The 15,776-nt window shown below is 49.1% G+C and overlaps 7 protein-coding genes across 7 annotated transcripts; 4 read left to right on the top strand and 3 right to left on the bottom strand.

Annotated features, from left to right (window-relative positions):
* Window positions 1–201: 201 nt before the first annotated feature.
* BDV37DRAFT_273369 (cupin domain-containing protein) lies at window positions 202–1,307 on the top strand (the record flags this gene model as incomplete). The annotated part of the gene is made up of 3 exons (XM_032085044.1): window positions 202–451; window positions 508–942; window positions 1,003–1,307. The coding sequence occupies 3 exons, from the start codon at window positions 202–204 to the stop codon at window positions 1,305–1,307; spliced, it is 990 nt and encodes a 329-aa protein (XP_031939108.1).
* A 495-nt stretch (window positions 1,308–1,802) lies between these two features.
* Window positions 1,803–4,421, top strand: BDV37DRAFT_295815 (putative C6 transcription factor; the record flags this gene model as incomplete). Its single annotated transcript, XM_032089980.1, has 9 exons — window positions 1,803–1,904; window positions 1,965–2,065; window positions 2,123–2,364; window positions 2,408–2,914; window positions 2,975–3,167; window positions 3,221–3,370; window positions 3,433–3,920; window positions 4,002–4,211; window positions 4,270–4,421. 9 exons carry the CDS (start codon window positions 1,803–1,805, stop codon window positions 4,419–4,421), a joined length of 2,145 nt encoding a protein of 714 aa, XP_031939107.1.
* Window positions 4,422–4,656: 235 nt separating this feature from the next.
* BDV37DRAFT_273367 (fumarylacetoacetate hydrolase family protein) lies at window positions 4,657–5,888 on the top strand (the record flags this gene model as incomplete). The annotated part of the gene is made up of 4 exons (XM_032085043.1): window positions 4,657–4,933; window positions 5,030–5,166; window positions 5,244–5,613; window positions 5,782–5,888. 4 exons carry the CDS (start codon window positions 4,657–4,659, stop codon window positions 5,886–5,888), a joined length of 891 nt encoding a protein of 296 aa, XP_031939106.1.
* A 436-nt stretch (window positions 5,889–6,324) lies between these two features.
* On the bottom strand, window positions 6,325–8,232 carry BDV37DRAFT_273366 (cytochrome P450; the record flags this gene model as incomplete). Its single annotated transcript, XM_032085042.1, has 8 exons — window positions 6,325–6,481; window positions 6,532–6,638; window positions 6,702–6,755; window positions 6,815–7,440; window positions 7,492–7,518; window positions 7,580–7,794; window positions 7,843–8,105; window positions 8,164–8,232. The coding sequence occupies 8 exons, from the start codon at window positions 8,230–8,232 to the stop codon at window positions 6,325–6,327; spliced, it is 1,518 nt and encodes a 505-aa protein (XP_031939105.1).
* Window positions 8,233–8,511: 279 nt separating this feature from the next.
* On the bottom strand, window positions 8,512–10,617 carry BDV37DRAFT_253974 (fungal specific transcription factor domain-containing protein). Its single transcript, XM_032082596.1, has 5 exons — window positions 10,259–10,617; window positions 9,814–10,191; window positions 9,229–9,759; window positions 9,011–9,182; window positions 8,512–8,932 (listed from the first exon to the last, which is right to left on the bottom strand). The coding sequence occupies exons 1-5, from the start codon at window positions 10,268–10,270 to the stop codon at window positions 8,586–8,588; spliced, it is 1,440 nt and encodes a 479-aa protein (XP_031939104.1). The 5' UTR covers window positions 10,271–10,617; the 3' UTR covers window positions 8,512–8,585.
* Window positions 10,618–11,532: 915 nt separating this feature from the next.
* On the top strand, window positions 11,533–13,459 carry BDV37DRAFT_285336 (MFS general substrate transporter; the record flags this gene model as incomplete). Its single annotated transcript, XM_032087701.1, has 9 exons — window positions 11,533–11,747; window positions 11,804–11,873; window positions 11,927–11,952; window positions 12,002–12,089; window positions 12,149–12,207; window positions 12,262–12,295; window positions 12,352–12,491; window positions 12,546–12,588; window positions 12,653–13,459. The coding sequence occupies 9 exons, from the start codon at window positions 11,533–11,535 to the stop codon at window positions 13,457–13,459; spliced, it is 1,482 nt and encodes a 493-aa protein (XP_031939103.1).
* A 551-nt stretch (window positions 13,460–14,010) lies between these two features.
* BDV37DRAFT_295810 (aspartate ammonia-lyase) lies at window positions 14,011–15,563 on the bottom strand. The gene has a single exon (XM_032089979.1). It carries the CDS (start codon window positions 15,525–15,527, stop codon window positions 14,109–14,111), a length of 1,419 nt encoding a protein of 472 aa, XP_031939102.1. The 5' UTR covers window positions 15,528–15,563; the 3' UTR covers window positions 14,011–14,108.
* Between the last annotated feature and the right edge of the window lie 213 nt (window positions 15,564–15,776).

The following is a 15,776-nucleotide window of genomic DNA, read 5'->3' as shown; positions in this document are numbered from 1 at the left end:
GCACTCCTTTAACATATATCCGGTACATGCCATGTGGTAGGGGCACATGCCGAGGTTTCCGATGTCTCCCCGACGCTCTTATGAGCCATATTCCAATAGCAAGCGGGTTGATATATAGGCACAGAAGTCTGAAGGGCTTCAGATCACCAAGGAACTACGGTCAACACCTTTTCAATTCAGAATATTATTAGCTACCTCAATATGGCGCAGGAATGCGAGCAAGGAAAGAATTGTGACTCTGCAGAGAGCCTGCTCAGGGACCTCGAAGGAAGCAAAACACTACCCCTGTGGACCCAAATGACCCGCCTGAACCCTCCAAGTCCAAACCCAGTGGCTGTTCCATTCCTATGGAAATATCAGGCCATCAGACCAAACCTCCTGCGCGCAGGGAACCTGATCACGGAAAAGCAGGCGGAACGACGGGTGCTCATGCTGGTCAACCCAACCAGAGGTAATTATGCTTCATTCAAAATCTACACAAGCTCTACATGCTTAGTATCGCATCAGATGCCCCTTATACGACAGACACACTGTATGCGGGACTGCAACTGGTGATGCCGAACGAGATAGCTCCAGCGCACCGACACACGGCGTTTGCAATGCGTTTTATCATTGAAGGCATGGGCGGGTTTACTGCAGTGCACGGCCGGCGTATTCAGATGCAACGGGGCGATGTGATCCTGACTCCCACCTGGAACTACCATGACCATGGCAAGGACGGCTCTGGCCCAATGATTTGGTTGGATGGACTAGATCTTCCGAATTTCCGCCACTTCCCGGTCCACTTTGTCGAGCATTTCAGTGAGTCACGCTACCCTGCGGAGGATGTAGATAGCAACATGTCCCCGATAGTCTTCCCCTGGGAGGTGATGAAGGCAGCATTGGACGCTGCCTCGGGCGATTGGGTTTCAAAACGGTACCTACGGTCAGGTGATCGAGAAGGTGAGTGTACTTGATAGATACTGCTGCAGATATCTTCTAACACGCGCCTGTCTTCTATAGTAAGCCGAGTACTGGGCGGCTGTGCGGAGAGGCTGAATGCAGGCTGTACTTCACCTCTGCGGCGCGAGACGATATCCGCGGTTTACCACGTTGTTACTGGTAGTGGCTACTCTATCATCGGGGAAGAGAAGTTTGAATGGCAGAAGGGGGACACTTTCTGTGTGCCCTCGTGGTACAGATACCAGCATTTTGCTGGGACAGTTGAGACTACCTACCTGTACCGGTTTGACGATAAGCCCATGATTGAAGCGCTGGGATTCTATCGCTCGGAGGACATGGATGTGGAAGGCCTTGTAACTGAATGAATGCTGCTTATAATTTACCGAGTTTTCAATTCTATATTTTCAAGACCTGAGCGCTTTCTTAGGCAATATAAAGCTGGCAAAACCAATATACGATTAATAATTGACCAATTATATTCTCTAGCTTATGTTGAAAAGGTCTGGATTATCGACTAGTTCGATTCCGAGATTTTACCGTCTTTCGATCTTAACTCGGCCATTTTTACCGCCTTAAAAGATCACCGTTTAGGAACCCTGATACTAGATCTTTAGAGGCCAGTGACACAGAATCGCTAGAAAATAAGTGGTAGCCGTGACTTTACGTAAATCACTGGGATTGAAGTATTATTTGTGAGCTCGAATCCTCGATTTAGCGCGCTATACGGAGTAGCCTCCCAGTAAAGGCGGTGTCCTTCCGGTCTCTCCCCGATGGACTCCGATCTTTCCCCGGCGCTCCAACTCACCCCGGCACCTCAAGAGAGGGACTTGTCACTTTCCCGATAACCTGAGTCTTGCGGCATGGAGCCACCTAATCGCGAGGACATACCGCCCCCGGCTGCGGCGGTCAAGCGCCGCAGGGTCGCTCTAGCTTGCGATCCATGTAGAATCCGAAAATCCCGAGTAGGTTGTGGTCGCCGGACGTGGAGGAGAGCAACGGATGATTGACTATTCGCTTTCCAGTGTGATAGTTCTCGACCCAAGTGCTCTTCGTGCTCCCATCTGGGGTTCGACTGCGTGTACACAACCCCGGCCTCCGCTTCTAATATCATTGTGCAAAAGGAGTTGCGTTGTCCCCTTAGCTTCAAGTTATGCGGCTCGAGTTTCTGACCGCACATTAGCTATTTACATGTCATTGAGTCCCGCCTTAATCAACTAGAGGAGTCGCTATCTACGGTCAAGGATGGGCTTAGCGGGTTGTCTTCTCGTGTGGATCAGTGCTGCAATCCGACACGAGACCCAGACAAACCTGTCAACAATGTACAGCAAGACCTTCCTCTACCAGACCTCGCCGGTACGGAAGACTCGGTGGATGCGATGGGTGCCATAACCCTGGCCGAGGAAGAAGATTCAGGATATTTTGGTAAAGACCGAGCACTTCTAACCACTTCTTTGTCGGCTCACAGTACCAGGGCCCTCATCCAATGTTGCATTTACACGCCATCTGTGTAGATCCATTGGACAACCTGGGGCATCCCAGGGAAGCTCTACAGGGCTGCCATTAGACACAACAGCCTACGATGGCGGCTTTGTGAGTGTTTCTCGCCCCCCATCGCCGCCAGGGCAGCCTGATGGTGTGGGATTCGACAGAAGCTTGAAGAATGTCTTCACACTACCGGCCACCTCCGAGACAAAGAAACTAATCGCTCAGTATTTCACTGACACGGGGCTTCTTTTCCCATACATACACCCTGAAACCTTCCTCGAGACATACGACGCCATGCTACACGACAACACAAAAGTGCGCAGGACATGGCTCGGCCTTTTAAACATGGTCCTAGCTATGGCTGTGATTACGACTACCCCGGGCGGTGCACCCGCAAATGTGAGAATAGCCAAGTCTGATATCTTCTACCAGCGGAGCCTGAGTCTATGCGGCAAAGAGATATTACGTGGGACAACTCTAGAAGTTGGTACGTACGTAGTCTATTGAAAGATAGGACTCAGTCGACTAAGATATCGGGGTAATTTAGTTCAGTATCTTCTTCTAATGGGTCAATACCTGCAAGGAACTCAAAAGTCGGTCCAGGCATGGACGGTGCATGGTCTCGCGGTAAAAGCGGCCCTTCAGCTGGGGCTGCACTCCAAAGACGCTTCCCGTGCTTTCCCCCGTCTAGAACAGGAGACGAGGCTGCGTACTTGGTTTGGCTGCGTCGTGCTTGACAGGTATACTAATACATTCCTTACTACAACTGTCATCTAACCACCGATTTCTATAGGACATTGAGCATGACTTTTGGCCGCCCAGCTGCTATTCCCAACAGCTATGTTCAGCTTGAACTGCCAGGCAGCGATGTCATGTTTGATTCATCCACGGTTGTGGACGCAAAGACATCCTCCCTGAGCTTAGTGCTATATAACTCAACTATGTAGGCCACCATCGCAGCCCCCCCCCCCCTCTCTCCCGTGCACCGCTCTAATACAAAGCAAGAACCCTGTATAATCAGATCTGTAAGGCCATCGATTTGCTGTATGGCCAAAACCTCGGATGTGATCCCCCATTGCCAATTGGCGAGGCTGTTGCACATGTCTTCTCCCTAGAGCAGGAGCTGTTCTCGTGGGAAAGGCAGCTTCCCGACCCCATGCGGTTGATCAATAGTGACGGAGTAGAAGAAGCGCACCAGGTAGCTGCCTCAGACTATGACTTTGCTGCTCTGAGATTTCGTATTATCCTAACACTACGATACGCAAACTACCGCCTGCTTCTACACCGACCGATTCTCGTACGCTTTCTCGACGCCTGCGGCGGATCGCAGCCCGACCCTCATCAATTACAGCTTCTTCACCAGCTAGGTCTGAGCAGTATGCAGATTTGCGCTGATTCGACCATGCAGATCATTGATCTTGTATACGACATTGTTCATCGCTCGGACAAGCGGCCCAATCTCCTAGGGGCGTGGTGGTTCTCACTCTATTATAGTATGCCGGTACTTTTCAGTTGCATCCCTGGTGGACATACATATCCCTTTATCCTCAAGCTACTAACTGGCGATTACCCAGCCTTCAACGCTGCACTAGTTATCCTCGGCATTCTAATAGTCTGTCGCGAAGGGAGCACGTCAGGCCAGCTGGCGAGTGGAGTCGTAGATAAAATTAGGAAGTACCCTTTCCATGCAGTCGCAGCCTTACTTAAACTGGATACTGGCAACCGCATGGTAGACCGCTGTCGACTTTATCTGGAAAGACTCATAACTAGTTCGGGCCTCTACGGTGAGTTCGCTGTCTTGATTGCCGTATATTCCGAGATCAGTCTGACCGACAGGAATAGCCATCGATGAGCTCAGTTCGGGTGCCGTGGTTTTACCATCTATGAGCTTCGCTATCCCTTCGACCGCAGATGTGGATATCTCTCCCCTAGGGATGGAATTTGGAGAATTCATGGTGGATGGCGATATTTTCACATCCTTTACCACGGGCTGAAAGCTAAGAAAAAGCGATAGTAGGCTAATACAAGTGGCACTCTTCGGTTCTTAAATCAATAACGTAAACTCGTATAAAAAAGATGAGAGATTCCACCATCCGGAACGCTGCCCGGCTCATCCGTTCTCTCCCCGAAGCTTACTGAATATCAAATCCCATTCCTCCCCCAGGGTTCCGTTCAAGCAGAAGCTGTAGAACTCTTGATCTACGACCTTTCCCTAAACCAGAAGCCATCATGCCTAGCCTTGCATGGAGACGCCTCATCCGCTTCAAAGCCACCGACGGACGGATCCTTCGCGGTGAGCCTCTTATCGACCGCGACGTCGACTTGGGCTTCATTACCGAAGCCGACCAAGTTCAAGTCCGCATTCTATCCGGAGACGATATCTACGACACAACAGGCAAGACCCAACTGACTGATGAGGTGGCCGTTGTGCAGACACTGCTGGGCCCACTGGCAACGGGAGAGATCCCGATCTTGCGCTGTGTGGGGCTGAACTATGCAAAGCACAGTATGTTCCATGCACATCTCCCCCGTCTCACCCCCCCTATATCTTTTGCCCTTAATATATACAAGATCAAAGTCTTCCAGCGCTAACTGAAAGAAGTCCGCGAAGCTGGCCGGACCCCACCGCCATTCCCCTTCATCTTCTTCAAGCCCAACACAACCGTCCACGACCACGGGGCACCCGTAACGATTCCCAAGATAGCACAGGACGAGCAGGCAGATTACGAAGGCGAGCTGGTATGCCAAGTTTACATCTCTTTCTTCGTTTCTTGCGATATTAGCCTAATTTTGCTCACGAATGTATGTATGACCAGTGCATGGTAATCGGCCAAGACGCAAAAGACATCCCCATCGACAAAGCCCTCGACTACGTCGCAGCGTACACAGTGGGCAACGACATCTCGTCGAGAAAACTCCAGCGAGACCCTGCACTCGCCGGCCGCGTCCCGCAGTGGGGGTTCTCGAAGGGCTTCGACACCTACGCGCCCCTGGGTCCGTGTCTCGTCGCTCGTTCGGAGATCCCCGATCCAGGCACATTGCAGCTACGCACTACCATCGATGGAGAGGTAAGACAGGATGAAGGCGTGGCGGATTTACTGTTCGACTGTGCGTACCTGGTTTCCTACCTCTCGCAGGGCACTACGCTGCAGAAGGGGAGCGTCATTATGACTGGCACGCCTGGAGGTGAGTTTGTCGGTCTTTCTTTCCTTTCCTTTTTTTTTTTTTTTTTTTTTTTTTTTTTTTTTTTTTTTTTTTTTTTTTTTTTTTTTTTTTTTTTCTTCCACATTCTGCCAGGTGCCGACTCAAGAGCCTCTGGTTTTGCAGTTGAGGGCTAATGCATTATTCATCCAGGTGTTGGTGCTGGACTGCAACCGCCACGGTATTTGGTCCCTGGGACCCAGATGGAGGTTTGGGTTTCTGGGATTGGGACGCTGAGGAATAGTGTTGAATTCGCATGAGCTTCTTTACTTGTGGGAAACGTAGATAGGTACATTATTGATTGCTATAGAATGGTCATAAAACATATCCCAAGTTCGTCGAATTGCCGGATCGTGTTATTGTCTTTGCTGTAGTCGGTTAGACGTTGACGGGCCTCAACTATTTGCAGGATGGGAAAGCATTGACTGGCACCAAACTTTTAAAATATACTTTTATCAGATGGCTTCGTGGAACCCTTCTTACCGCCACGTGGTTATGATATCCGGCACTTTCTGTACTAAAATAGAGGGAGCGGCCAGCGCTCAATGTCGACGTTGACCGAGAAGTGAGAAAGGTACTATGGATTCATATGTATTTTGATAGCTGCTGAGTATAACTTGTGCTATTGAGTATACAAATGCCTCTCCCGCATATTCACCGTGCGGAACCTGGTTCGTTTCCAAAATCTCCTGCACACTATGCTCTAGGCACTCTTCTTCTGAGTGCAATCTCACACTCCCTAGTCTTCACGAAGAACCCTTCTCGGAGCATAGTTTCGCCAACAGATACACGTTCCAAATGGTAAAGTTTAAACATCGTTGCCAGCGTCTTAAGGATCTCCATCCATGCAAAGCTACCAGAGCGTTAATCTAACTCCAACCAGTACATACTAGAAACACTCACTTTCGACCGATACATGCACGAGGCCCAATCGAAAACGGGACGAAAGACTCCAACAGCTTCGAGGCGCCGTCGTCAAGCCAGCGCTCGAAGCGGAATTGCTCCGGATCCTTGGCAGCGAAAGTAAGCATACCGATCAGCACACGCCAATGTCACCGAGGTCATGGATATACCTTAAAGGCCGTGGGGTTGTGGTGGATGTTAAAAGTTGGTACGCTCACCAAGGTCTATGGGGTTGTTAGTTCCCGTGCGTGTTATGCTGTAGAGGGGCGTTGTTCGAACGTACGCCCTCAGGCAAAAGCCTCCCTGCCACCACCTTCCCACCCTTAGGCGTAACCCGCTCAAGGCCAGTGGCACTCGTCGGCCGAAACCGCATAGTCTCCCGGACGATGGCAATCAGAACGGGAAGGCTCTCGACGGTCCGGAAGTCCGCCACCCAGTCCTCCGACATCTCGCCGGGGAAAGCGTCATCCAGCTCGTCTTGGAGACGCCGCTGTATCTGCTCAGAGCGGGACACGATATCGACGACATTGACCATGCTTGTACTGGTCGTGTCGCTGCCTCCGACGATGAATGAAATCGACTCGGCGATGATCTCTTTCTCACCGAGGGCCTCGCCTGTTTCGGGATCTTTGGCCGTGAAGAGAAAGCTGAGCAGGTCTTTTCGGGACTTGACTTGGTCACGTCGGTTGAAGTAGGCCTTTGTTCCAATTGCGGCGAGAGCTTGTGTGCCACGAAGTCCCTGCGACCAGAAGGGATCCAGTGGTAGTCGTTTGACCAAGGGTATCAGGGGTGGGGGAATGTGGCCGAGGGCATTGAGGACTTCACCGCGTGCATTAACTGCTTCTATGAGGTTCAAGTAGTCCTCCTCACGATCGAGGAAACCGAACGATTCACCAAACGCGAAATTACCTGGGCCGATGAGCGAGGCGTTGACTGAAGGGAAGGGAACAGAGAGCATACCAATGACGTCGAAAGCAAGAAAGTTTGCTGTGTAAAGGGTTAGCCCTGTTTCCCTAGATACACGCCAGACAAAGGTACGACAACTAACCATATACGTTAAAATCTAGTGTGATCCTCTCCGATGTCTGCAGTTGCTCATGGATAGACTTTATGAGTTTCTGCATATTCTTCGTCATATATGGCTCAAATTCCTGCAAGCTTTTTGCCGAAAACGCAGGGCTGACCATCTTCTTCTTGCGCTGATGGACTTGGGGGCTTCTAGTATTGAACAGAACTGGCTCGACCTGATGAAAGGGTAGAATACTCTCAACGTCAGCTTGGTATGGCAGTTGGGGGACGACGGGGCAAAACATATCTTGATAAAAGGGTCCCTTCAAGAACCCTGACTGGTGGCCGTAGAGTTGTTGCACGGCCGCTGGGTTCGCAATTGAGATATGGTTTGGTGCAATACGAACAAAGTCTCCGTATTGCTCATGTAAGTCGGAGACAGCCTGCGACCTCCGTCCCCGTCTGCATTGCAGGACTATCCATAGAGGAGAAACCCTAGCTAGCAGAGGACCGGGAAAGTCCCGTAAAGGTGAGAGTAAGAGACAGTATACAGTCCATGTTGCAACCTTCGGAGCTTGGGTGGTTAGAGAGTGCCTTCGAAGTCTCTGAGTAAGCCTGACGTACCGCACAAGATAGAATGATAGACACCGCAAGGGCCGGGCTTGTTGTCGAGGGCGAGATGTAATTCTCCATTGCTGATTGATTAATCATCCAATGTGGAGACCCATTATCTCTCGCACTGAATGCTCTGAAAATTATACCACAACTGTATCGATGGACCGGGGAGAGACCGGAAAGCTTTGTGGTGGCGACAAGCAACTGGATACTAGGCCCTGGCTGTTCGGCCCGGGGCATCCCCGGGCTAATCGACTCGACAGGAGTAAAGAAGATCCTTAGATACGTTGGACTTTGATTACCACACAGCCTTGACATCTGCCTTGTACATAGTGCCTCCACCTAGTATAAGTACAAAGAAATATTTAAATATCCATAAATTTAATTCAAAAGCTTAATGTATGTCAATTCCATGGGACTGTTGCTTGCATTCACGACCAAGAAAACGGAGGAAGTGTCTCATCGAGAGCAAAAGTCATGTTTTCAGCGTTCAGATATTCCGGCCATTCGACAACATCCTCCACCCTTTCAGTCAGATCTGTATTGGGAGTAATATCTGTGAATAGATCCTCTATGTCGTGGATCATCTTCTCATGATCCTTGGACGCTGCATTGCCCAGTCGAGCCATTTCCCCAAGTAAGCTCCTGACTGGACTGTACAAAGCACTGGTCCGGGCACCAGCAAAAGCATTGGGCCGCTTCTCCATCAAGCAGCCGGAGATCACATGTACGGTGAGGCTGGAAAATATGTGTAGGGACTCCCAGAATCCGAATTTCGCTGTGAAGATATTAGCACACCGAAATAAGTTCCAAAGTGAATATCTGAGACAACTGACGATGAGACGAAGAAACATACCAATTTTATGACATTTTAACAGGGCAAATAGAATTGCTGTGCTATGCGTTGCAGCTTGCAAGCACTGTGTATTGAGGCTGACGACATCATCGCAAGTCATGAAATCTTCTTGTCCATGGACGAGAGTATGGAGTTGTTTCAACAAAAACGGGCGAAGGAGAAGGATGAAACACTAATCCATCAGTATCCCATTGTCGATCTGGAATCGCTCTTCTTACCTGATTATAGCGAAGTAGCAGGGATGCGACGGTCCGCATCGGCGGGAAAGCCAAGGTTTTATCCAAGAAGCCTCCCTCTTCAGTAAACTCCAAACGTGGCGAGAACTCCAGGCTCCAACGATTCAAAGCTTGTAGGCATGGCCCAATAAGTGCTTGTGCTTCGACGGCATTTCCGAAACGGAGTTCAGAAACCGTCCTGATAATTTGGTATTTGATACGACAAAGCTTAACTTGTGCGGTAAGATACTGAGGATCTGAGAATTCCTCGGCGTCCTCCATGGATAACTGAGAACTATCCGGAAATCCGATGCTGTCCTCCTTAAATACACAGGCGGGCTCCAAGGATAGCTCTATGCAAGTTGTTACATCCATGCAAATCGTCGTCCACCATACTCGTTTGCGATGTTCTCGCTCCAATGGACTCATTGCTGGCTGCGGCTTTGAAAGCCCGAGGAGCTTGGCCAACCGGAGAGCCGTCCCAGCGTATGTATAAGCTGTTTTTCGTCGATTGAGAGAGTAGCAGTAAAATGTCTATCTGAAATCAGATTCAATGCGACTATACCCACTTTTCAGCATCATACTTACAATGAGGTTGAGGGCCTCAACCTGCTCTACTGTGGGTTCCTCGTAAGATGGTGGCAGAAGGAGCAATGCTTGCTTAAAGAGTTCAATCCCCGGCGGATTTACTCGTTCAGAGTCTATTGTATCAGCACTATTGGCGGAGAGCCCGGCTCTGCTGTCAACCAGGAATGCTGGAGAAACGATGTCGTTGTATGACTCTCCCAAGGCCAGGACTACAGAAACACAGCAAAGCCATGTTTTTTCTATTTGATATGACCGTGACGGATCGTACAGATTGTCTATTCGAGTGCGAAAGCGCTTCTTTTGATACCAGTGATAATCACATCCCATAAATGACTCGAACTGGCCCAGAAGATAGAGAGCGTAAGAGTAGGGTGGAAACTTGACGAGCACCTTAGATTCTGTGGATGTTAGGAAGGTCGAAGGTGACAGTCGCGACTCTACATACGGTTATTGTCATATTCCAGAGGAATGTATGTGTAGTTCGATGCCGTGGATTGGGCGTTGAGCTCGCTTACGCCAGGGGTCGATGTCGTGGGAAAAGGGGGTACCCCGGCTATCTCTTGGATAGGGTTGGAGTACACACCTTTGAGCTTGCGTACAAAATGTTCGGTTGTGGAGTTTTCAACTAATCGCTCCGGCAGTATCTGTTCTTGCGACCCATCGCTGAATGGGGTTGTGGGCTGGTAGCTGGTGTGAGTCACGGCCAGAGCGCCATCACGACTAGGTTGCCGTAGCCGTATGATTTCGCTCTCTAGCCGGCGTAAATAGGCCTCAGAGACAGTTGTGACTCGCTCCTGGGACGGGAAAACGCATGACTTCCGGCTCGAAACGCACTTTACACATGGCTGTTCTGATCCTCAATCGGTCAGAGTGATGATTACGAATCGCAGAAACCATGCTTACCGCCACTACATTTCACTTTCTGGCTGCGACAGTAAAAGCAGGCACGGGCAGACCTTCCTTTGAATCGAGGCATATCTCAAGTTTTGCGCCAAAAGGGGTTGGAAAAAGAACAGAGAAGTCTTCCCCGACTCCCGCAATAAGGTTGAGGTGGCAATTAAGTTCAATTTACTTTCTAACCGAAGCTGGATAAAAGAATCTTAGCTTAGAATATTCACTCCCCTACAATAGAACCTGAGAATTATGACATATTGTGAATCACACAGCGCTTGTTCTAGACGGGCTCGAGACTTAGTGATTATTATCAGTCGAACTTTTCTTGTCTCTTCATACCCTTTGTCGCTTCGCTAAACGTCGCATGAGCATGTTAAGCACCCCGCAGTTTTCGGAGACTACGGCTAATTACTCCCTTAGTATCACCAAATGTTTAATATCGCTGTGTCTCCTGGGACGGCGCACAGTCTGTCCAACATCGGCCACTACGGCGATAGGGGCAAAATGTCAACCCTATCCCCCTTCTGAGAGTGTATCATTTTGTTTATCGCCTCCGATATGAACAGACGCAGCCGTAGCGGCCGAACGCGGGAATTAACAATCGGTCTGAACCTTAACCAATGATGCGGGGAAACCCTATCTAAGATGCCTATAGCTTTGGCCAAGGGCAAATACTGAAGCCGAGCCAAAGGGTGCTTCCTAGATATTGGACACCAGAGGGGCAGATGACGCCTTTCTTTGAGATAGTAGAAAAGGTATTTTAATGTGCAGCATGCTTCTCGCCATTCGGAGCGTTAATCAATCTTGTTTTGAGTACTTTTCAAAATGGCCGATGTTAAGAAGGAGAACCCCGAAGTCCCCGAGATGACCCCAGAGGACAAACTTGAACAGGGCTCAACACTTTCAATTCGGTTGCCTCCTACGCTTCAGGGCACAACAGATGATGAGAGAATAGCGGTGGAAAAGGCCTTGGTCAGAAAGCTTGACATCCGGCTCATGCCAATGCTGGTCTTGATATATATCATGAACTATTTAGACAGGTGCTTTTCATATAGCCTTCATTGATGGGGTGCTAGTGCACTAATAGTACTGCCAGAAATGCGATCGCAGCAGCCAAGTTAAGTGGCATCACAAAGGAGCTCAACCTGACATCCGTTCAATTTCAGGTATTTAAATCGTTCATAAGGTTAATATGGGTTTCATGACTAAATTGCTTAAGACTTGCGTTAGCATTCTCTTTGTCGGGTATGTTCGAAATGTTTGGAGAAGCAAACCCCCGTACTGATGACCGCAGTTATATTCTCATGCAAGTACCATCAAACCTATTCTTGAACAAAATCGGAAAGCCTGCACTTTATCTTCCAACGTGTATGGTAGTATGGGTGAGTTTAAGACACAAAGATTCATTTAAATCCACATGTCTCATGATCATTCAATTAAGGGAATTTTATGCGGGGTCACTGGTGCAGTTCACAATTATGGTGGCCTTCTGGCATGCCGGTAAAGCACCGCTCGGACAATTGTTATCCATGGTGGGCTAACATAGCCCTTCAGATTTATCCTTGGTTTCGTTGAAGCGGCATACTTTGTCAGTCCTATGCTCTCAGACTGTGCTTATGCGGATGTCAGCTAACATCGTGCTAGCCAGGGTGCATGGCAACATTGAGTGCTTGGTATACTCGGGAAGAACTTTCCTTGCGTACTGCCATTCTCTACTGTGGGTCTCTTCTCTCCGGTGCATTCTCCGGTCTTATTGCTGCCGGTATTAATGACGGCATGGATGGGTGAGTTGAAGTCCCCACATTCAACGCCACTGCTGCAGACTAACAATAAACTAGAGTGAAAGGGCTCCTCGCATGGAGATGGATATTCATCATCGAGGTACGTGTTTCTGCGAGAGTCCTTCTACCGTTTCCGGCCAGCATCTGATCCTCCACCGTTATAGGGATCAATCACAGTGGTCATTGCTCTGGCCGCTTACTTTGTTTTACCAAACTTCCCCCATAATACAAAAGGCCTGTCCCAGCAAGAGAAGGAGCTCGCAATTTGGCGGCTAGCAAGAGATATTGGACAGGAAGATTGGGATTGCGAGGAGGATCTAAGCTTGCTCAAGGGTTTTAAAAACTGTATGGTTGATTGGAAGACCTGGCTTCTCGTGATTCTCAACTTCGGCGCTGTTTCTAGCGGCACAATCAACAGCTTCTTTCCCACGGTAGTCGAGAGCTTGGGTAAAGGTCGGATCCATACACTCCTACTAACAGTACCGCCATATATACTGTCTTGCATTGTCGCTATGGCTGTTTCCCGAAATGCGGACCGAACAGGAGAGCGATATCTCCATTTCTCCGTACCACTGTGGATTTCTATTTCTGGATTCATCATCTCAGCAGCTACGACCAACCTCGGTGCCAGATACTTTGCGATGATGATCATGCTGCCAGGTGTTTATACGGCGTTTATCATTGGTATCTCCTGGGTCGCAAATACGATTCCAAAACCATCATCAAAAAGGGCTGCTGCACTCGCATTTGCAAATGCGGTTGCAAATTGTTCATCTATATATACCCCCTATCTCTATCCGGACAGTGATGCCCCTCGTTTTATTCTTGCTATGAGCGTGAACGCAGGCACTTCATTTCTTTCGATAGTCACCGCCACTATTTTCCGACTCCTTCTACAGAGAATCAATAAACAACTGGACAGAAGAGATGCCGAAGAGGGGACCGTTGGAGGCTTCCGCTACCTCGTATAATGTTGCTAGCAAGAGGGTGTGAAATATTTTCTAGGATACATGGTTATTCCAGTACATAGCTATACATCTTAGAATGTACTATCAACTAGTAACACAATATTGCTCAATCGATTGAAAGCATTTCTATCTAAGAGGAACCTAAAAGTAGATAGTATATGGAAACATGAGAAAGTGATTCATTTAGTCAGCCCACTTTCTACCACTGATCTTTATGTTTTTAACCATGGTTATGACTCAGGAATCCGTTTCACTATAACTCTACGACGAAAGTAGAGCACCACATGGTGTACACCGAGCCATAGTGATCATGGAGACTCATTCCATAATCTAGGCTCCGGATGCATAATTTCATTTTGTTCAAAATCCATATGATCTGGCGAATATAGATGTCATCCATTTTATACCAAACCTAGATTGCGACGAGACCTTGATACAACAACCACTTTGAAGCTCACACTGATTTGAATTCATTTGCAATGTAAAACACATTCTCATTAGTCCATATAGTCTAGTCTGATCTAGATCCGTCTTCATCCAAGATTATCTGTCTCCGTGTCCTCGCAATTAACCAGTGGAAGCCTTCGCACGTCCACTCCATCTTGAAACCAGCGTCCCACTAGATATTTCAGAGTCGGTAACACTGCTGATATCATTTCTTCCTCTGCGTTGAAACGTTATACTGATGGACTGAGAGTTCAATAGCCGACATGATCTCATCTTCTGTGAGTAACCCTTTCTCGACCACGACATCCAGGAAAGGTCTTCTTTCTAGGAGAGCCGCGCAGACGATGGTCGAAGTCTGCGCATAGCCGAGAGTCGGCACCAGAGCAGTAGCCAACGCGCTAGACGCACGCAAATGCTTACGCGAGACGTCTTCATTTGCAGTTAAGCCTTCGATGCACCTACGACTGAAGATTCCGGCAGCGCCAGCGAGCAAACGGATGCTGTCCAGGAGACGGTCACACACAAGCAACTCAAAGTGATTGATTTCGAGCATGCCTTGCTGGCATGCCATTGCAACCGCGGTATCGTTACCGGCGATGGCAAACGCAGCTTGGCAGACCGCGATGGGGATGACTGGGTTGACTTTTCCGGGCATGATTGAGGAGCCGGCCTGGACGGAAGGTAGAGTGACCTCGTTAATGCCACCGCTAGGACCAGAGGATAGGATGATAAGGTCGTTGGCGATTTTCCATAAAGTGTTGGCGGTGTTTCGCAACTCCCCGGAAAGACGGGCACAAGCGTCCATGTTTTGCATACCGTCAAATGCGTTGTTACTCGGCTGGATCTCTGTGTCGAATAAGAGGGACATGTGCCGGAATACAGCAGCTTTGTACCCAGTCGAGGACCCGAATCCTGTCCCTATGGCTGTTCCTCCTAGGGGAACTGTCAGGAATTGCCTGCGGATTGTGTCAAGTTGGTCTGTGTGTCGCCGGACAGCCGCCTCGTAGCCTCCAAATGCTTGGCCGAGAGTCATCGGCTGCGCATCTTGGAGACAGGTCCTCCCGAGACGAAGAAGCGAGCTATACTCCTCACGCTTCGTCGAGAATGCGTCAGCTAGCTGTCGGAGGGTGCGCAAAGCTTCTGCCATTGCATGATAGACGGCCAGCTTCATGGCAGTCGGGACCACATCGTTAGTGGACTGCCCCAAGTTGACATGATCATTCGGGTGGATAAAGCTGTAATCAGAGAGCGCTCGACCAGAGCGCTTTGCCGCAATATTCGCAATCACCTCGTTCATATTCATATTTGTTGAGGTGCCGCCCGAGCCCTCCAGCATATCGACAACAAGATGTGCATTGTGTTTGCCGAGTTTGATTTCCTCACAAGCCGCATAAATCGCATCTGCCTGCTCTGCTGTCAGGTCACCTATTTCGCCGTTTGCACGGGCTGCCGCTTGCTTTACTGTGGCAAACGCATAGATGAACTCCGGCCATGTTGTGATAGTTCGACCGGAGAGCGTGAAATTCTCAAGCGACCGATAGGTGTTGATGCCGTAGAGCACCTCAGTTGGCAGCTCGACTTGGCCGAGACTATCTTTCTCGACTCTTGCATTTGTGATGTGCATTGTCACAACTATACAACAAGAACCAACCACGATATAAATCTGATAATTTCCTTGCTACTTGTCGGGGGAAGTAGGTATACTGGCCTTTCTAGATCGACACGCCACAATGCAATAGAGCAGGAGTTCAGGATCCAGGGCCAGACGAAGATATTCAAGGAGGTTTCCAGAGGTCTCAAGCTCTTATCCGCTATGAGCTTTAAATAGGTATCAGCTCGCCGAGTAAGTGATGACAAACGAGTTAACCAGTGA

The sequence above is a fragment of the Aspergillus pseudonomiae genome (assembly GCF_009193645.1).
Source record: "Aspergillus pseudonomiae strain CBS 119388 unplaced genomic scaffold BDV37scaffold_59, whole genome shotgun sequence".
NCBI classification, from domain to species: Eukaryota; Fungi; Ascomycota; class Eurotiomycetes; order Eurotiales; family Aspergillaceae; genus Aspergillus; species Aspergillus pseudonomiae.
This window is presented reverse-complemented; position numbering and strand designations above follow the sequence as displayed.